This window comes from Somniosus microcephalus, chromosome 2 (assembly GCF_052327205.1).
Source record: "Somniosus microcephalus isolate GS21.2 chromosome 2, FLI_Smic_1.0, whole genome shotgun sequence".
Lineage (NCBI taxonomy): Eukaryota > Metazoa > Chordata > Chondrichthyes > Squaliformes > Somniosidae > Somniosus > Somniosus microcephalus.
Genome location: NC_140988.1, coordinates 389,785,452 through 389,807,311, shown reverse-complemented (window position 1 = coordinate 389,807,311; position 21,860 = coordinate 389,785,452). Strand labels below are relative to the sequence as shown.

At 50.2% G+C, this 21,860-nt stretch overlaps 1 protein-coding gene across 1 annotated transcript in view; it reads right to left on the bottom strand.

Moving 5' to 3' along the window:
• fam113 (family with sequence similarity 113) overlaps nt 1-21,416 on the bottom strand; it is a 25,053-nt gene extending 3,637 nt beyond the window's left edge. Inside the window, exons 1-4 of the mRNA XM_085967563.1 lie at nt 21,370-21,416; nt 18,137-18,234; nt 1,459-1,538; nt 440-668 (exon numbers count right to left, since the gene is read on the bottom strand). Of these exons, the coding sequence (XP_085823689.1) occupies nt 440-668; nt 1,459-1,538; nt 18,137-18,209 (382 nt within the window). The 5' untranslated portion in view covers nt 18,210-18,234; nt 21,370-21,416. The remainder of the gene's footprint in view (nt 1-439; nt 669-1,458; nt 1,539-18,136; nt 18,235-21,369) is intronic.
• Nucleotides 21,417-21,860: the final 444 nt, after the last annotated feature.

Genomic DNA, 21,860 nt, shown 5'->3' with positions numbered 1-21,860 from the left:
CCCTCACTCTCTCCCCCTCCCTCCTTCCCTCACTCTCCTCCCTCCTTCCCTCACTCTCTCCCCCTCCCTCACTCTCTCCCCTCCCTCACTCTCTCCCCTCCCTCACTCTTCCCCTCCTCACTCTCTCCTCACTCTCCCTCACTCTCTCACTCTCTCCCCTCCCTCCTTCCTCACTCTCTCCCCCTCCCTCCTTCCCTCACTCTCTCCCCCTCCCTCCTTCCCTCACTCTCTCCCCCTCCCTCCTTCCCTCACTCTCTCCCCCTCCCTCCTTCCCTCACTCTCTCCCCCTCCCTCCTTCCCTCACTCTCTCCCCCTCCCTCCTTCCCTCACTCTCTCCCCCTCCCTCGCTCCCTCCCTCCCACACCCTCCCTCCTTCCCTCACTCTCTCCCCCTCCCTCCTTCCCTCACTCTCTCCCCCTCCCTCCTTCCCGCTCAGCACCGTACCTGGAGATGTCCCAAACACACGAGTTCACGATGAGGACGTCTGGCTGCAATCCCGCTTGGAAATCGGACAGGATACTCTCCAGGTAGCTGGAGTAGACCCGGGTGATGAAGTAGAAGCGCAGCAGGTGAGAGGGGCTGCGGAACTGGCGAGCTTCCCGATAGTCCGTGCCATTACTCAGCTTCCCGCCTTCCACCAGCAGATCTCCCGCAAAGCTCCGCTCGCCCTTCAAACAACACAGTCTGAGCCGTTAGATACACACCCGGGGGCCCGACACACGCCCGGGGGCTCGACACCGCCTGACCTGCACCCCGGACCCCACCACAACCCACTGCCTGTACCGTTCCCCGGACCCCAGCCGCGCCGCCTGTACCGTTCCCCGGACCCCAGCCCCGCTGCCTGTACCGCTCCCGGACCCCAGCCCCGCCGCCTGTACCGTTCCCCGGGCCCCAGCCCCGCCGCCTGTACCGTTCCCCAGCCCCGCCGCCTGTACCGTTCCCCGGACCCCAGCCCCGTCGCCTGTACCGTTCCCCGGACCCCAGCCCCGCCGCCTGTACCGTTCCCCCGGACCCCAGCCCCGCCGCCTGTACCGTTCCCCAGACCCCAGCCCCACCGCCTGTACCGTTCCCCAGACCCCAGCCCCACCGCCTGTACCGTTCCCCGGACCCCAGCCCCACCGCCTGTACCGTTCCCCGGACCCCAGCCCCACCGCCTGTACCGTTCCCCAGACCCCAGCCCCACCGCCTGTACCGTTCCCCAGACCCCAGCCCCACCGCCTGTACCGTTCCCCGGACCCCAGCCCCACCGCCTGTACCGTTCCCCGGACCCCAGCCCCACCGCCTGTACCGTTCCCCAGACCCCAGCCCCACCGCCTGTACCGTTTCCCCGGACCCCAGCCCACCGCCTGTACCGTTCCCCGGACCCCAGCCCCCACCGCCTGTACCGTTCCCCGGACCCGCCGCCTGTACCAGGCCCCGGAACCCCCGCTGCCTTCTATATACAGTGTAACTCTCTACCTTGCTGTGGAGTTGAGCATTCGTCAAGTAGTTATCTGTCTGCAGAAACACCACTAGATCCTTGTAAACCGTGCGCTGTACTGCAAAGATCCAGAACATATGCGTTACTGATCAGCGGACAGATAAAGAGGGAGAGTCGGGGTCCGGGGCAGCGGCGCACATAGAAATAACAACACGCAAACAGGCGATACGGCCCATCCAGTCCGTGCTGGGGTTTACCCTCCATGTGAGCGAATAGTCCTAATCACATTTACCCGACCTGTTCCTGCATCACTTCCTCCCCCGGACAATCTAAACTGGAATGTTGACAGTTTCTGTCTCAGCCACTCACCCTGGGAGTGAATCCACAGCCTCACAACTCTGTGGGGAGCGGGTTCTCCGGCTCAGTTCTAAATCTCTTACATTTAATCTCGTGTCTCTGGCCTCTCGTTCTAGGCAGTGTCAGTTTCCACGTGTATGTGGACCTGGAAGGCGGCAGAACTTAAACAGAGCAGGACCTGCGGACCAAATCCGGCAAATTCCAAAACAACAGCATAAAAACAAGGAGTGACGTCGTATGGCTGCACGCAGGCGATTGGTGGGCGAGTATTAGCATTTTCTTCTCTCTAACAACTACAGAAACGAATTACTATAATTATAAATAATCGTTTGAATAAGGACCTTAACTAAGAGAGGGAGAGAAGCGGCCGGAGTTAAAGGTAAAGCCAACTTTTAAGACTCTTGGTCTTAAGCTATTTCTGTTAAGTTAGTTAATAGCCGAATAAATAGAGGCATGGCAGAGCACCTCAGTCCTGTGCCATGTGGGGACTCCAGGAGGCTTCCCCTGTCCTGGGTAACCACGTGTGCAGGAAGTGCCATCGGCTGCAGGAGCTCAAGCTCCGGGTTTTGGAACTTGAGCAGTAGTTGGCGTCACTGCGGTGCATCCGTGAGACTGAGGGCTACGTGGTCACCCCACAGCGTAAGAGTGTGAGGCAGCGAGGGAATGGGTGACCACCAGACAGAAGGGGAGGGCGGGTGGTGCAGGACGTCCCCCGGGCGGGTGGTGCAGGAAGTCCCCCGGGCGGGTGGTGCAGGGAGTCCCCCGGGCGGGTGGTGCAGGGAGTCCCCCGGGCGGGTGGTGCAGGGAGTCCCCCGGGCGGGTGGTGCAGGGAGTCCCCCGGGCGGGTGGTGCAGGAAGTCCCCCGGGCGGGTGGTGCAGGGAGTCCCCCTGGGCGGGTGGTGCAGGGAGTCCCCCGGGCGGGTGGTGCAGGAAGTCCCCCGGGCGGGTGGTGCAGGGAGTCCCCCGGGCGGGTGGTGCAGGGAGTCCCCCGGGCGGGTGGTGCAGGGAGTCCCCCGGGCGGGTGGTGCAGGGAGTCCCCCGGGCGGGTGGTGCAGGGAGTCCCCCGGGCGGGTGGTGCAGGGAGTCCCCCTGGGCGGGTGGTGCAGGGAGTCCCCCCGGGCGGGTGTGGTGCAGGAAGTCCCCCGGGCGGGTGGTGCAGGAAGCCCCCCGGGCGGGTGGTGCAGGGAGTCCCCCGGGCGGGTGGTGCAGGGAGTCCCCCGGGCGGGTGGTGCAGGGAGTCCCCCGGGCGGGTGGTGCAGGGAGTCCCCCGGGCGGGTGGTGCAGGAAGTCCCCTGGGCGGGTGGTGCAGGGAGTCCCCCGGGCGGGTGGTGCAGGGAGTCCCCCGGGCGGGTGGTGCAGGAAGTCCCCCGGGCGGGTGGTGCAGGAAGTCCCCCGGGCGGGTGGTGCAGGAAGTCCCCCGGGCGGGTGGTGCAGGAAGTCCCCCGGGCGGGTGGTGCAGGAAGTCCCCCGGGCGGGTGGTGCAGGGGACCCCCGGGTGCATCTCGCTCTCCAACCAGTATCCAGTACTGAATACTGGTGACGGCGATGGTTCCGCTGGGGAGTACAGCCAGAGCCAAGTCCACGGCACCTCCTTCTTCTTAGGCAGTCCCTTGGAACCGAGGATGACTTGCTTCCACATTAAAAATGAGTTCTCAGGTGACTGATGAGTCCAATGCGGGACCTACAGTCTCTGTCACAGGTGGGGCAGACGGTGGTTGAAGGGGTGGGTGGGTGGGGTTCCTGGGTTGACGTGCGCTCCTTGCGCTGCCTGCGCTTGGCTTCCGCTTGCTCCCGGCAAAGATACTCGAGGTGTTCGGCACCTTCCCGGATGCTTCTCCTCCACTTTGTGCGGTCTTGGGCCAAGGATTCCCAGGTGTCGGTGGGGATGTTGCACTTTTTCAAGGAGGCTTTGAGGGTGTCCTTGAAGCATTTCCTCTGCCCACCTGGGGCTCTCTTGCCGTGCCGGAGCTCCGAGTAGAGCGCTTGTTTTAGGAGTCTCGCATCGGGCATGCGGACGATGTGACCTGTCCATCGGAGCTGATCGAGCGTGGTCAAAGCTTCGATGCTGGGGATGTTGGCCTGAGCGAGAACACTGACGTTGGTGCGCCGATCCTGCCAATGGATCTGCAGGATCTTGCGGAGGCAGCGTTGGTGGTACCTCTCCAGTGCTTTGAGGTGCCTGCTGTACATGGTCCATGTCTCTGAGGCATACAGGAGGGCGGGTAGACCATGAGCTTAGTGCCGGGTTTGAGGTCCTGGTCTTCAAACACTCTCTTCCGAAGGCTGCACTGGTACACTGAAGGCAGTGTTGGACTTAGTCATCGACATCTGCCCTTGTTGACGGTAGGCTCCCGAGGTATGGAAAGTGGCCCACGTTGTTCAAGGCCTCGTTGTGGATTTGATAATCGGGGGGCAGTACTGTGTGGCAGGGACAGGTTGGTAGAGGACGTGTGTCTTACAGATGTTTAGTGTACGGCCCACACTCACTGGAAGGAGACACGCCGCGGGACACACTCACTGGAAGGAGACACGCCGCGGGACACACTCACTGGAAGGAGACGCCGCGGGACACACTCACTGGAAGGAGACACGCCGCGGGACACACTCACTGGAAGGAGACACGCCGCGGGACACACTCACTGGAAGGAGACACGCCGCGGGACACACTCACTGGAAGGAGACGCCGCGGGACACACTCACTGGAAGGAGACACACCGCGGGACACACTCACTGGAAGGAGACACGCCGCGGGACACACTCACTGGAAGGAGACACACCGCGGGACACACTCACTGGAAGGAGACACGCCGCGGGACACACTCACTGGAAGGAGACACGCCGCGGGACACACTCACTGGAAGGAGACACGCCGCGGGACACACTCACTGGAAGGAGACACACCGCGGGACACACTCACTGGAAGGAGACACGCCGCGGGACACACTCACTGGAAGGAGACACGCCGCGGGACACACTCACTGGAAGGAGACACCGCGGGGCACACTCACTGGAAGGAGACACGCCGCGGGACACACTCACTGGAAGGAGACACCGCGGGACACACTCACTGGAAGGAGACACGCCGCGGGACACACTCACTGGAAGGAGACACCGCGGGACACACTCACTGGAAGGAGACACGCCGCGGGACACACTCGCTGGAAGGAGACACCGCGGGACACACTCACTGGAAGGAGACACGCCGCGGGACACACTCACTGGAAGGAGACACCGCGGGACACACTCACTGGAAGGAGACACCGCGGGACACACTCACTGGAAGGAGACACGCCGCGGGACACTCTCACTGGAAGGAGACACGCCGCGGGACACACTCACTGGAAGGAGACACGCCGCGGGACACACTCACTGGAAGGAGACACCGCGGGACACACTCACTGGAAGGAGACACGCCGCGGGACACACTCACTGGAAGGAGACACGCCGCGGGACACACTCACTGGAAGGAGACACGCCGCGGGACACACTCACTGGAAGGAGACGCCGCGGGGCACACTCACTGGAAGGAGACGCCGCGGGACACACTCACTGGAAGGAGACGCCGCGGGACACACTCACTGGAAGGAGACACGCCGCGGGACACACTCACTGGAAGGAGACACGCCGCGGGACACACTCACTGGAAGGAGACGCCGCGGGACACACTCACTGGAAGGAGACACGCCGCGGGACACACTCACTGGAAGGAGACACGCCGCGGGACACACTCACTGGAAGGAGACGCCGCGGGGCACACTCACTGGAAGGAGACGCCGCGGGACACACTCACTGGAAGGAGACGCCGCGGGACACACTCACTGGAAGGAGACACGCCGCGGGACACACTCACTGGAAGGAGACACGCCGCGGGACACACTCACTGGAAGGAGACACGCCGCGGGACACACTCACTGGAAGGAGACACGCCGCGGGACACACTCACTGGAAAGAGACACCGCGGGACACACTCACTGGAAGGAGACACACCGCGGGACACACTCACTGGAAGGAGACACGCCGCGGGACACTCTCACTGGAAGGAGACACCGCGGGACACACTCACTGGAAGGAGACACGCCGCGGGACACACTCACTGGAAGGAGACACCGCGGGGCACACTCACTGGAAGGAGACACGCCGCGGGACACACTCACTGGAAGGAGACACCGCGGGACACACTCACTGGAAGGAGACACGCCGCGGGACACACTCACTGGAAGGAGACGCCGCGGGACACACTCACTGGAAGGAGACACCGTGGGACACACTCACTGGAAGCAGACACCGCGGGACACACTCACTGGAAGGAGACGCCGCGGGACACACTCACTGGAAGGAGACACCGCGGGACACACTCACTGGAAGGAGACACCACGGGACACACTCACTGGAAGGAGACACGCCGCGGGACACACTCACTGGAAGGAGACACGCCGCGGGACACACTCACTGGAAGGAGACACCGCGGGACACACTCACTGGAAGGAGACACCGCGGGACACACTCACTGGAAGGAGACACGCCGCGGGACACACTCACTGGAAGGAGACACCGCAGGGCACACTCAATGGAAGGAGACACGCCGCGGGACACACTCACCGGAAGGAGACACCACGGGACACACTCACCGGAAGGAGACACCACGGGACACACTCACCGGAAGGAGACACCACGGGACACACTCACCGGAAGGAGACACCACGGGACACACTCACCGGAAGGAGACACCACGGGACACACTCACTGGAAGGAGACACCGCGGGGCACACTCACTGGAAGGAGACACACTATAAGGGGACCGGGCCCAGGGGCGAGGGCGAGGCCCAGCAACGAGGTCGCGGCCCAGGAGTGGTGCAGCATGGACCAGCAGCGGGGTCGGGAGGACCACACTGCAGCCCATGAATCCCAGGCAGAGAGGACCTGACCAAGACCTTGCTCTGTCAAGCCCGTGTGGTAGCTGGTGTGCAATGGCCACCCCACATTAAAAGAATTCACGCACAGGCATCTCCACCCTTTAAAATGAAGCTTGGGACCTGGAACGTCAGGACCCTCATGGACAACCCCAACAGTGACAGACCGGAACGCCGTACTGCTACAGAGACTAGATCCCGCATTGGACTCATCAGTCAGCTGAGAACTCATTTTTAGTGTGGAAGCAAGTCATCCTCGGTTCCAAGGGACTGCCTAAGAAGGCGGCGGCTCATGCTCTTGTACACTTCGGTGAAGGTGTCGACGATGGTTTGGAGTTCGACCTCCGAATGTGCGCAGACGCATACTGTAATTCGACGACAGAGGATGGGACGACCTTGGATCTGGACTGGAGGCGACGGAGGTTAAACAGTTTCCCGTTTGTTCTGTAGATTAGCTCCACTCCAGCGGGGAGCTTACTGAGGGTGAGATGGAGCATTGCAGCAAGGAAGATCGAGAACCAGTGGATGTGGTGTATTTGGACTTTCAGAAGGCTTTCCATAAGGTCCCACATAAGAGATTAGCGTGCAAAATTAAGGCACATGGGATTGGGGGTAAGGTACTGACTTGGATAGAAAACTGGTTGGCAGACAGGAAGCAAAGAGTTGGCATAACGGGTCTTTTTCCGAGTGGAAGGCAGTGACTAGTGGGGTACCGCAGGGATCGGTGCTCAGGAAAGAAAGGAGGTGGGGTGGCAGTATTGATTAAGGAGGATATTACAGTGCTGGAGAGAGAGGATGTCCTGGAGGGGTCAAGGACAGAATCTATTTGGTTAGAGTTGAGAAACAATAGAGGTGCCATTACACTACTGGGTGTATTCTGTAGACCGCCAACTAGTGGGAAAGATACTGAGGAGCAAATCTGCAGGGAAATTAGAGAGAGATGCAGGAACTATAGAGTAGTGATAATGGGGGACTTCAACTATCCTAATATAGACTGGGATAGTAATAGTGTTGTAAGATAGAACTTACCTGCTTGTTTTTTTATGTGTAATAATGATTTTAAATAGATGATAAAAGTAACTGCAATGTGTGTAAGCTTAGCTAACACCGTACAAGGCCGAGAAGTAAAGCATGATGGTAAAATTAAGCCAACATTATGTTAACTGCGAGAATAGTGCTGATCTAGTGTTTAAGTTACAAAGTAAGATAGAGGGTATTCAACATCTAACATCCCTGATCGCTGAAGTTGCAGACCAGGCTAGGTAACGAGTTGTGCAAAAGGCAAAAGACATCTGCAGCAACTCGTGGGAAGTTTGTTTGTGTAAAAGTTCTCAGGGAAAGAATAACTCATTCAACAAGAGGGAGGAAAGGATGATAACGGGATAAACCACAGACTGTACTGTTGAAGGTCAAGGGATGATCGTATTAACAAGAATGGGGAGACAGCCCTGGCAGCTGCAAGCTGCAACGTATATTGAGAGGGAAAAAGATAGAACAAAGCAGCAATTGAACACTGGAGGCAGTACGAAAACCTAGCGGAGGAGGAAGAAAGGCGGCGGTCAACAGAACACAGCAAAAGAAAGACTGCAGTCGCTTGGAGGCTTTCCGCCGAGTGTTCACTGTCGACTAGCATCTTGTTAAATATTACTTCTTTGTACTGAATGTAAATACAAATCTGCTGAGCTTATAAACAATATACCTGTGCCCAGAGTGGTTTGTTGGAGCCACGAACGAGTTTCTTATGTCAGATTAAATTGACAGATTTACAGTGTAAAGGGCAGAGAGGGGGAAGAATTTCTGAAGTGTGTTCAGGAGAACTTTCTTGATCAGTACATTTCCGGCCCAATGAGGAAGGAGGCATTGCTGGATCTGGTTCTGGGGAATGAGGTGGGTCAAGTGGAGCAAGTGTCAGTAGGTGAACATTTAGGGAACAGTGATCAGAGTATCATAAGGTTTAGACTAGCTATGGAAAAGGACAGGGAGCAATCTGGAGTAAAAATACTTAATTGGAGGAAGGCCAATTTCAGTGGGTTGAGATGGGATCAGGCCCAGGTAAATTGGAATCAAAGATTGGCAGGCAAAACTGTAATCCAACAATGGGCTGCCTTTAAAGAGGAGATGGTTCGGGTATAGTCGAGGTACATTCCCACGAGGGAAAGGTAGGGCAACCAAAGCCAGAGCTCCCTGGATGACGAAAGAGATAGAGAGTAAGTAAGATGAAACAGAAAAAAAGGACGTATGACAGATATCAGGTTGAGAATCCTGTAATCATGGGGGACTTTAATCTACAAATCGACTGGGCAAACCAAGTTAGCAGTAATAGTGTGGAGGACGAATTCATGGAATGTATGCAAGATAGTTTTCTAGATCAGTATGTTGAGGAACCAACTAGGGAACAAGCTATTTTAGATCTAGTATTCACAGAATCACAGAATCTACAGTGCAGATAGAGGCCATTTCGGCCCATCAAGCCTGCACCGACACATATCCCACCCTATCCCCGTAACCCCACGTATTTAATCCCCTAACACTAAGGGTCAATTTATCATAGCCAAATCAACCTAACCCGCACATCTTTGGACTGTGGGAGGAAACCGGAGCACCCGGAGGAAACCCATGCAGGCACAGGGAGAATGTGCAAACTCCACACAGACAGTCGCCCGAGGCCAGATTTGAACCCGGGTCCCTGGCGCTGTGAGGCAACAGTGCTAACCACTATGCCACCGTGCAATGAGAAAGGGTTAATTAATATCCTTGTAGTACAGGGACCTTTAGGGAAGAGTGACCATAATATGATAGAATTTTATATTGAGTTTGAAAGTGATTTAGTTAAATCCGAAACTAGGGTCTTAAATCTCGACAAAGCAAATTACAGGAAACTTTGGTTTATCCGGAGGTTGTATGTCCGGAAACCTCGATCTAACGGCAGAAATCAGCAGTCGTTTTGTTAGGTTTTTTTCCTTTTTTTTTCTTCTCCTAGCATTTTTTTTTTTTTTTTTTTTAAAACAGTCAGTCTCTGGAAAGCCTCTCTGAAGCTGTTGCTAAGCTACAGAGACGCTTCCAAGGTACCGGCCGACTGTTTACAAGCTGTTGCTAAGCAACAGTGTTTGTTGTCAGATACGGAGATGAAAACCTCCATATCCTTCAACATTAGCGCTGGTCTGTCCGGAAGTTTTCATAGATCGGCATCACGCCGGTGCCGGATATCGCGAAGTTTCCTGTACGTAGGTGTGAGGGGCGAGTTGGCTAAGGCAGATTGGGAAACTACATTAAAAGGTATGACAGTAGACAAGCAATGGCTAGCATTTAAAGAATTAATACATAATTTACAACAAATATACATTCCTTTAAGGCACAAAAACCCCACAGGGAAAGTGGTCCAACCGTGGCTAACAGGAGAAATTAAAGATAGTATTCGATCAAAGGAAGAGGCTTATAATGTTGCCAAAACGAGTAGTAAGCCTGAGGATTGGGAGGATTTTAGAATTCAGCAAAGGAGGACCAAGAAATTGTTAAAGAAAGGGAAAATAGAATGAGAGTAAACTAGCGAGAGACATAAAAACAGACTGTAAAAGCTTCTATAGATATGTAAAAAGGAAAAGATTAGCGGAAGTAAATGTGGGTCCCTTACAGGCTGAGACAGGAGAAATTATAATGGGGAATAAGGAAATGGCAGAGAAATTAAACAAATACTTTGTGTCTGTCTTCACGGAAGACCACCCAAAAAACGTCCCGGAAATAGTGGAGAACCAAGGGTCTAGCGAGAATGAGGAACTGAAAGAAATTAGTGTAGTTAAAAAAAACAATACTAGAGAAATTAATGGGACTGAAAGCCGATAAATCCCCTGGACCTGATGGCCTACATCCTAGGGTTTTGAAAGAGGTGGCCATAGAGATAGTGGATGCATTGGTTGTCATTTTCCAAAACTCCATAGGTTCTAGAACGGTTCCCGCGGATTGGAAGGTAGCAAATGTAACCTCACTATTTAAGAAAGGAGGGAGAGAGAAAACGGGGAACTACAGACCAGTTAGCCTGACATCAGTAGCAGGGAAAATGCTAGAATCTATTATTAAGGACGTGGTAACAGGGCACTTAGAAAATAATAATAGGATTGGGCAGAGTCAACACGGATTTATGAAAGGGAAATCATGTTTGATGAATCTGTTGGAGTTTTTTGAGATTGTAACTAGCAGAATAGATGAGGGGGAACCAGTGGATGTGGTGTATTTGGGATTTTCAGAAGACATTCGATAAGATGCCGCACAAGAGGTTATTAAACAAAATTAGGGCTCATGGGATTGGGGGTAATATACTAGCATGGATTGAGGATTGGTTAACGGACAGAAAACAGAGAGTAGGAATAAATGGGTCATTTTCGGGTTGGCAGGCTGTAACTAGTGGGGTACCGCAAGGATCAGTGCTTGGGCCTCAGCTATTCACAATCTACATCAATGATTTGGATGAGGGGATCAAATGTAATATATCCAAGTTTGCTGATGATACAAAGCTGGGTGGGAATGGAAGTTGTGAGGAGGACGCAAGGAGGCTTCAAGGGGATGTAGACAGGCTAAGTGGAGTTGAGGCAGAAGATCAGCCATAAGAACATAACAAATAGGAGCAGGAGGAGGCCATTCGGCCCCTCGATCCTGCTCCGCCATTCAATAAGATCATGCCTGATCTGATCTTGGCCTCAACTCCACTTCCCTGCCCGTTCCCCATAACCCTCGACTCCCTTACCGTTCAAAAATCTGTCTATCCCCGCTTTGAATATATACAATGACCCAGCCTCCACAGCTCTCCGGGGTAGAGAATTCCAAAGAATCACGACCCTCAGTGAAGAAATTCCTCCTCATCTCCGTCTTAAATGGGCGACCCCTTATTCTGAGACTGTGCCCCGTCGTCCTAGATTCCCTGACGATGGGAAACATCCTCCCTGCATCTATTACGATAGCAAAATACTGCAGATGTTGGAAATCCGAAATAACAACAGAAAAAGCTGGAAAAACTCAGGTCAGGCAACATCCGTGGAGAGAAATTTGAGTTGACGTTTCTCCCTGCATCTATCCTGTCAATCTCCCTCAGAACCTTACATGTTTCAATAAGATCCCCTCTCATTCTTCTAAACTCCAATGAGTATAGGCCCAACCTGCTCAACTTTTCTTCATAAGTCAACCCCATCTCAGGAATTAACCGAGTGAATCGTCTCTGAACTGCCTCCAATGCAAGTATATCCTTCCTTAAATAAGGAGACCAAAACTGTACGCAGTGCTCCAGGTGTGGTCTCACCAACGCCCTGTACAGTTGTAGCAAGACTTCCCTGCTTTTATACTTCATCCCCCTTGCAATAAAGGCCAACATTCTATTTGCCTTCCTAATTACTTGCTGTACCTGCTGCTAACTTTTTGTGTTTCATGTACGAGGACTCCCAGATCTCTCTGTACCGTAACATTCTGTAGTCTCTCTACATTTAAATATTTTGGTTTTCTATTCTTCCTACCAAAGTGGATAACCTCACGTTTTCCCACATTATACTCCATCTGCCAATTTTTTGCCCACTCACTTAGCCTGTCTATATCCCTTTGCAGATTGTTTGTGTCCTCCTCACAACTTGCTAACCCACCCATCTTTGTATCATCAGCAAACTTGGCTACATTACACTCGGTCCCTTCATCCAAGTCATTAAAGTAGATTGTAAATAGTTGAGGCCCCAACACCGATCCCTGTGGCACCCCACTAGTTACAGTTTAGAGTACAAAAGCAAGGAAGTTCTGATGAACCTTTATAAAACACTGGTTCGGCCTCAACTGGAGTATTGTGTCCAATTCTGGGCACCGCACTTTAGGAAAGATGTGAAGGCCTTGAAGAGGGTGCAGAAAAGATTTACTGGAATGGTTCCAGGGACGAGGGACTTCAGTTAGGTGGATATGGGGAGAAGGCAGGGACCGGGTACTGAATTTGGATGATCAGCCATGATCTCATTGAATGGCGGAGCAGGCTCCAGGGGCTGAATGGCCTACTCCTATCTTCTATGTTTCTATGATAGGCTGGAGAGCTGGTGTAGCTCTCCTTGGAACAGAGAAGGTTGAGAGGAGATTTGATAGAGGTGTTCAAAATCATGATGGGACTAGACAGAGTAGATAGAGAGAAACTGTTCCCATTGGCAGAAGTGTCAAGAACCAAAGGACACAGATTTATGGTGACTAGCAAAAGATCCAAATGCGACATGAGGCAAAACTTTTTTACACAGCGAGTGGTTAGGATCTGGAAGGCACTGCCTGAAAGGGTGGTGGAGGCAGATTCAATCGTGGCTTTCAAAATGGAATTGGTTAAGTACCTGAAGGAAAAAAATTTGCAGGGCTACAGGGAAAGGGCGGGAGAGCGGGACTAGCTGAAGGGCTCTTGCAGAGAGCGGCATGGGGTCGATGGGCTGAATGGCCTCCTCCTGTGCTGTAACTGTTCTATGACACCCAGCTCTACCTCACCACCATTTCCCTCGAGCCCTCCACTGTCTCGAAATTGTCCGACATCCAGGACTGGATGAGCAGAAATTTCCTCCAACTAAATATTGGGAAGACCGAAGCCACTGTCTTCGGTCCCCGCCACAAACTCCATTCCCGAGTCACCGACTCCATCCCTCTCCCTAACATCTGTCTGAGGCTGAACCACACTGTTCGCAACCTCAATGTCGTATTTGACCCTAAAATGAGCTGCTGACCACTTATCTGTCTATTTCCACCTCCGGAACATCGCCCGTCTCCGCCCCTGCCTCAGCTCATCTGCTGCCGAAACCCTCATCCCTGCCCTTGTTACCTCTGAACTTGACTATTCTAACACACTGCTGGCTGGCCTCCCACGTTCTACCCTACTTAAACACTCCAAAACTCGGCTGCCCGTGTCCTAATTTGCACCAAGTCCTGTTCGCCCATCACCCCTGTGCTCGCTGACCTACATTTGATCCAGGTTAAGCAACGTCTCGATTTTAAAATTTTCATCCTTGTTTTCAAATCTCTCCCTGGCCTTGCACCTCCCTATCCCTGTAATCTCCTCTAGACTCACAACAGCCCCCCACACCCCCGGAGGTATCTGGCCTCTTGAACATCCCTGATTTTAATCACTCCACCATCGGCAGCCGTGCCTTCAGCTGCCTGGGCCCTAAGCTCTGGATTTCCCTGCCTAAACCTCTCCGCCTCGCTCTCCTCCTTTAAGATGCTCCTTAAAATCTACCTCTTTGACCCAGCTTTTGGCCATCTGCCCTAATATCTCATGAGGCTCGGTGTCAAATGTTGTTCTAACGCTCCGGTGAAGCACCTTGGGACATTTTACTACATTAAAGGTGCTATAGAAATCCAAGTTGTTGTTGTTCTAGACCCTCAACTGCTGGAATAGTCTGCTTCTATCCCCCGTCCCGGCCTTTCATCATTTAAACACTTCTCTCCCATCGCCCCATAATCTGCCTTATTCCAATGGGGGGAAAGCCATTTCTTTGGATTCCCTCATACCAGGCAGCACCCCAGTGACTCTGTTTCGTCCCCTCTCGAAAGCCCCAATATCCTCCTATAGTCTGGAGAACAATGCTGCACACAGTCTCTAACGGAGGGCTTAAGGTTTTATATAAGCTCTTGGTTTGTATATTCTATACCTCTTGCTAGAAAAACTAGAATCCCATGAGAAATAACAACAGAAAATGCTGGAAAAACTCAGCAAGTCAGGCAACATCTGTGGAGAGAAATTTGAGTTGACGTTTCGGGTTTGACCCTTCTTCAAAACTGGAGAGAAAAGGAACTAGATCGAAGGCAGGGCTGCGATCGGACAAAAGATCTAGTTCCTTTTCTCTCCAGTTTTGAAGAAGGGTCAAACCCGAAACGTCAACTCAAATTTCTCTCCACGGATGTTGCCTGACTTGCTGAGTTTTTCCAGCATTTTCTGTTGTTATTTCGGATTTCCAACATCTGCAGTATTTTGCTATCGTACTAGAATCCCATGAGCTTTATTTATAATCTCCTCACCCTGAGGTGCTGCCTTTAATGTCCTGTGAACCTGTCGCCCCAAATCCCTCTGCTCCCCACAGCCCTGAGCTCCTCTATTCACGGTCATTACTGCTGCTGCTTTCACCAAAATGCACCATCTCACACTTCCTCACATCTTCGCCCATTCTCTCATCTTATCAATATCCCTTTGGTCTTCTAAAGAATTTACTATATAGTGTCAGCCCGGTCTCAGTGGGTCGCACTCAAGTCTCGGAGTCAGAAGGTTGTGGGTTCAAGTCCCACTCCCGAGACTGGAGCACACAATCCAGGCTGACACTCCACTGCACCGTCGGAGGTGCCGTCTTTCAGAAAAGATGTTAAACCGAGGCCCCGTCTGCTCTCTCAGGTGGACGTAAAAGAGCCCTGGGCACTATGTCGAAGAGGAGCAGGGGAGTTCTCCCCGGAGTCCTGGGCCAATATTTATCCCTCAACCAAAATCACTAAAACAGATAATCTGGTCATTATCACATTGCTGTTTCTGGGAGCTTGCTGTGCACAAATTGGCTGCCGCGTTTCATAAGAACATAAGAAATAGGAGCAGGAGTCGGCCATTTGGCCCTTCAAGCCTGCTCCACCATTCAATGAGATCATGGCTGATCTTCTGCCTCAACTCCATTCACCAGCCCAATCGCCATATCCCTTGATGCCCTTACTAGTCAGAAATCTATCCACTTCTGTTTTGAATATACCCAATGACTGAGCCTCCACAGCCCTCTGGGGTAGAGAATTCCAAAGATTCACCACCCTCTGTGTGAAGAAATTTCTTCTCAGCTCAGTCCTGAATGGCCGACCCTTTATCCTGAGGCTGTGGCCCCTGGTTCTAGACTCCCCAGCTAAGGGAAACATTCTCCCAGCATCCACCCTATCAAGCCCTGTAATAATTTTGTATGCTTCAATGGGATCCCCTCTCATTCTTCTGAATTCAAGAGAATACAGGCCTAGTTTACTCAATCACTTCTCATACGACAGTCCCATCATCCCAGGAATCAATCTCGTGAACCTTCATTGCACTCCCTCTGTGGCAAGTATATCCTTCCTTAGGTAAGGAGGCAAATATTGTACACAGTACTCCAGGTGTGGTCTCACCAAGGCCCTATATAATTGGAGTAAGACTTCTTTACTCCTGTACTCAAATCCTCTTGTAATGAAGGCCAGTTTACCATTTGCCTTCCTAATGGCTTGCTGCACCTGCACATTCACTTTCAGTGACTCATGTACAAGGACACCCAGGTCCCTTTGAGCATCTGCATTCCCCAAGCTTTCACCATTTAGGAAATACTCTGCCTTTCTGTTTTTTCTACCAAAGTGGATAACTTCACATTTATCCACATTATATTCCATCTGCCATGTTCTCACCCACTCACTGAGCCTGTCGAGATCCCCTTGAAGCCTCTTCACATCCTCTTCACAACTGACACTGACACCTAGCTTCGTATCATCAGCAAACTTGGAAATGTTACATTTCGTCCCCTCATCCAAATCATTGATATAGATTGTGAATAGCTGGGGCCCAAGCACCGATCCTTGCGGTACCCCACTAGTCACAGCCTGCCATCCTGAAAAAGACCCGTTTATCCCTACTCTTTGTTTTCTGTCTGTTAACCAATTCTCAATCCATGCTAGTATATTACCCCCAATTCCATGTGCCCTAATTTTGTTCACCAACCTCTTGTGTGGGACCTTATCGAAGGCCTTCTGAAAATCTAAATACACCACATCTACCGGTTTCCCTTTGTCTACTCCACTAGTTACATACTCAAAGAACTCCAATAGGTTTGTCAAACCGGATTTCCCTTTCCTAAATCCATGTTGACTCTGCCCAATCTTACTATTAGTTTCTAAGTGCCCAGTTATTGCATCCTTTATAATAGATTCCAGCATTTTCCCAACTACTGATGTGAGGCTAACAAGTCTGTAGTTCCCCGTTTTCTCTCTCCCTCCTTTCTTAAATAGTGGGGTTACATTTGCTATCCTCCAATCTGCAGGAACTGTTCCAGAATCTATAGAATTTTGGAAGATGACAACCAATGCGTCCACTATCCCAATGGCCACCTCCTTCAAAACCCGAGGATGTAGGTCATCCGGTCCTTGGGATTTGTCAACTTTTAGTCCCATTAATTTTGCTAGTACTGTTTTTTTACTAATAATAATTTCTTTAAGTTCCTCATTCTCGCCACACCCTTGGTTTTCTCGTATTTCTGGGAGGTTTTTTGTGTCTTCCTCCATGAAGACAGAAACAAAGTATTTATTTAATTCCTCCTCCATTTCCTCATTCCCCATTATAAATTCTCCCGTCTCTGACTGTAAAGGACCTACATTTACCTTCGCCAGTCTTTTCCTTTTCACATACCTATAGAAGCTTTTACAATCCGTTTTTATATTTTTCGCTAGTTTGTGCTCATATTCCATTTTCCCTTTCTTTATCAATTTCTTGGTCCCCCTTTGCTGATTTCTAACAAGATCCCAATCCTCGGGCTGACCGCTTTTTCTGGCAACTTTATAAGCTTCCTCCTTTGACTTCATACTAGCTTTAATTTCTTTTGTTAGTCATGGTTGGATCATTTTTTCTTTTGGGTTTTTATGCCCTAGAGGAATATATGTTTGTTGCAAATTATGCATCATTTCCTCGAATGTTAGCCATTGTATGTCCACCTTCATACCTTTTAGTGTAGTCTCCCAATCTACCATGGCCAACTTGTCCCTCATACCCTTGTAGTTTCCTCTGTTTAGATTGAAGACCTTAGTTTCAGATTGGACTACATCACTCTCAAACTTAATGTAAAATTCAATCATATTATGGTCACTTGTCCCTAAAGGCCCCTTTACCACAAGATTATTGATTAGCCCTTTCTCATTACACAGTACCAGTTCCAGAATAGCCTGTTCCCTGGTTGGTTCCTCCACATACTGATCCAGGAAACCATCTCGCATGCATTCCAAGAATTCGTCCTCCACACTAGTGATAATTTGATTTGCCCAGTCAATATGTAGATTAAAGTCCCCCCTGATTACTGTATTGCCCTTGTTACATGCACTTCTAATCTCTTGAATGATACTGTGCCCTACATTACCATTACTGTTTGGTGGCCTATACACAACTCCCACCAATGTTTTCTGCCCTTTGCTGTTTCTTAGCTCCTCCCACTGATTCCAGTTCTACATCACGATCTTTTATCTCTATCGTACCAATCTACATTACAACAGTGACTACACTCCAAAAGTACTTCATTGGCTGTAAAGCGCTTTGGGACATCGAAACGGTGAAAGGCTCTGTATAAACAAACGTTTTCTCTCTAAAAACAGCCTCTAAACCTCAACCAAGTGCGATCCAGGTTAGATGTGCTGTGAGTTGTTGCTGTATGTCCCACATCCAACACAACACAAACCCACTCCAACAAAACCTTGCGCAGTTGATACTTACTGGAGTCTCCCAGAACCACCACAAACTTATTGTGGAGCAGCATCCGGGCCTCAGTCAGCGTCAGGCCCGCCATCGCTGGAGCAAAGCGATTGGAACACCTGCACAACACAAACCCGTGTCCAACATCACAATTAACAGCCACAGCAGAGAAATACATGGCAGCCAGTTCCCCCCACACACACGGGCCCGGAGTATACACTTGCTGCCTGCTCACAACAGCAGGTTAAAATCAGGAAAGGTGTGGGACATTGGCGGGTAGGCCTCCCGGCCACTTTAACTGCTTACTCGGTCTCCGCACATCCACGGGTTGGAGATTTGGAAAACAGCAAATTAATTTTTTTTTAATTCACTTTCTTTCGGTCTCTTTTCCCTCTGTCTTAATCCCATTTTGCTTTCCCTCTCTATTCTCCTTCTGTACATGATTTAAATCTAGTTTAGACTTCCGGGTTTAGTTTCTGTGTGTCTCAGTGAGGTTTCTTCATGGACAGGAAAGATCGATTTCCCTGAGCAGAGAGGTCAATAACCAGGGGGCACAGATTGAAAGTAATTGGTCGGAGGTTTATAGGAGATTTGAGGAGAGGGTGGTTGGGGTCTGGAACTCAGTGCCTGACAGGGCGGAAGAGGCAGAAACCCTCACCACAATTAAAAGGTACTTGAATATGCACTTTAAATGTCGGAACCTATAGGCTACAGACCAAGAGCTGGATCGTGGGATTAGTGACAGTCACTCACTGTTATTGGGGTATTTCACACAGTCACTCACTGTTATTGGGTATTTTACACACAGTCACTCACTGTGATTGGGGTATTTTACACACAGTCACTCACTGTTATTGGGGTATTTTACACACAGTCACTCACTGTTATTGGGGTATTTTACACAGTCACTCACTGTTATTGGGGTATTTTACACACAGTCACTCACTGTGATTGGGGTATTTTACACACAGTCACTCACTGTGATTGGGGTATTTTACACACAGTCACTCACTGTTATTGGGGTATTTCACACACAGTCACTCACTGTTATTGGGGTATTTTACACACAGTCACTCACTGTTATTGGGGTATTTCACTCACTGTTATTGGGGTATTTCACACACAGTCACTCACTGTTATTGGGGTATTTCACACAGTCACTCACTGTTATTGGGGTATTTTACACACAGTCACTCACTGTTATTGGGGTATTTCACTCACTGTTATTGGGGTATTTCACACACAGTCACTCACTGTTATTGGGGTATTTTACACAGTCACTCACTGTTATTGGGTATTTTACACACAGTCACTCACTGTTATTGGGGTATTTTACACACAGTCACTCACTGTTATTGGGGTATTTTACACACAGTCACTCACTGTTATTGGGTATTTTACACACAGTCACTCACTGTTATTGGGTATTTTACACAGTCACTCAGTTATTGGGTATTTTACACACTCACTGTTATTGGGGTATTTTACACACAGTCACTCACTGTTATTGGGGTATTTTACACACAGTCACTCACTGTTATTGGGGTATTTCACTCACTGTTATTGGGGTATTTCACACACAGTCACTCACTGTTATTGGGGTATTTTACACACAGTCACTCACTGTTGTTGGGGTATTTTACACACAGTCACTCACTGTTGTTGGGGTATTTTACACAGTCACTCACTGTTATTGGGTATTTTACACACAGTCACTCACTGTTATTGGGGTATTTTACACACAGTCACTCACTGTTATTGGGGTATTTTACACACACACACTCACTGTTATTGGGGTATTTTACACACAGTCACTCACTGTTATTGGGGTATTTTACACACAGTCACTCACTGTTATTGGGTATTTTACACAGTCACTCAGTTATTGGGTATTTTACACACTCACTGTTATTGGGGTATTTTACACAGTCACTCACTGTTATTGGGGTATTTTACACACAGTCACTCACTGTTATTGGGGTATTTTACACACACACTCACTGTTATTGGGGTATTTTACACAGTCACTCACTGTTATTGGGTATTTTACACAGTCACTCACTGTTATTGGGGTATTTTACACACAGTCACTCACTGTTATTGGGGTATTTCACTCACTGTTATTGGGGTATTTCACACACAGTCACTCACTGTTATTGGGGTATTTTACACACAGTCACTCACTGTTGTTGGGGTATTTTACACAGTCACTCAGTTATTGGGTATTTTACACACTCACTGTTATTGGGGTATTTTACACACAGTCACTCACTGTTATTGGGGTATTTTACACACAGTCACTCACTGTTATTGGGTATTTTACACAGTCACTCAGTTATTGGGTATTTTACACACTCACTGTTATTGGGGTATTTTACACACAGTCACTCACTGTTATTGGGGTATTTTACACACAGTCACTCACTGTTATTGGGGTATTTTACACACACACACTCACTGTTATTGGGGTATTTTACACAGTCACTGTTATTGGGTATTTTACACAGTCACTCACTGTTATTGGGTATTTTACACACAGTCACTCACTGTTATTGGGGTATTTTACACACAGTCACTCACTGTTATTGGGGTATTTTACACACAGTCACTCACTGTTATTGGGGTATTTTACACACACACACTCACTGTTATTGGGGTATTTTACACAGTCACTGTTATTGGGTATTTTACACAGTCACTCACTGTTATTGGGGTATTTTACACACAGTCACTCACTGTTATTGGGGTATTTTACACACAGTCACTCACTGTTATTGGGGTATTTTACACACAGTCACTCACTGTTATTGGGGTATTTTACACACAGTCACTCACTGTTATTGGGTATTTTACACAGTCACTCAGTTATTGGGTATTTTACACACTGTTATTGGGGTATTTTACACACAGTCACTCACTGTTATTGGGGTATTTTACACACAGTCACTCACTGTTATTGGGGTATTTTACACACAGTCACTCACTGTTATTGGGTATTTTACACACAGTCACTCACTGTTATTGGGGTATTTTACAGTCACTCACTGTTATTGGGGTATTTTACACAGTCACTCACTGTTATTGGGGTATTTTACACACAGTCACTCACTGTTATTGGGGTATTTTACACACAGTCACTTACTGTTATTGGGGTATTTTACACAGTCACTCACTGTTATTGGGTATTTTACACACAGTCACTCACTGTTATTGGGTATTTTAGTCAGTTATTTTATTCCCGCCCGAACACTCACCCGTGACTCGACGCTGAAACCACGCCCCCCGAGACATCGTCACTAAACCCCGCCCCCGAGACATCGTCACTAAACCCCGCCCCCGGACATCGTCACTAAACCCCGCCCCCAGACATCGTCACTAAACCCCGCCCCCCGAGACATCGTCACTAAACCCCGCCCCCGAGACCTCGTCACCAAACCCCGCTCCGAGAAACTAAACCCCGCCCCCCTAGAAACTAAATCCCGCCCCTAGCAACTAAACCCCGCCCCCTAGAAACTAAACCCCGCCCCCTAGAAACTAGATGTAAGAAATCACACACCAGGTTATAGTCCAACAGTTTTATTTGAAATCACAAGCTTTCGGAGCACAGCTCCTTCGTCAGGTGAAGTGGAGAGATGCATAAAGACACAGCTTATATACTTTGACTATATAAGCTGTGTTTTTATGCATCTCTCCACTTCACCTGATGAAGGAGCAGCGCTCCGAAAGCTTGTGATTTCAAATAAAG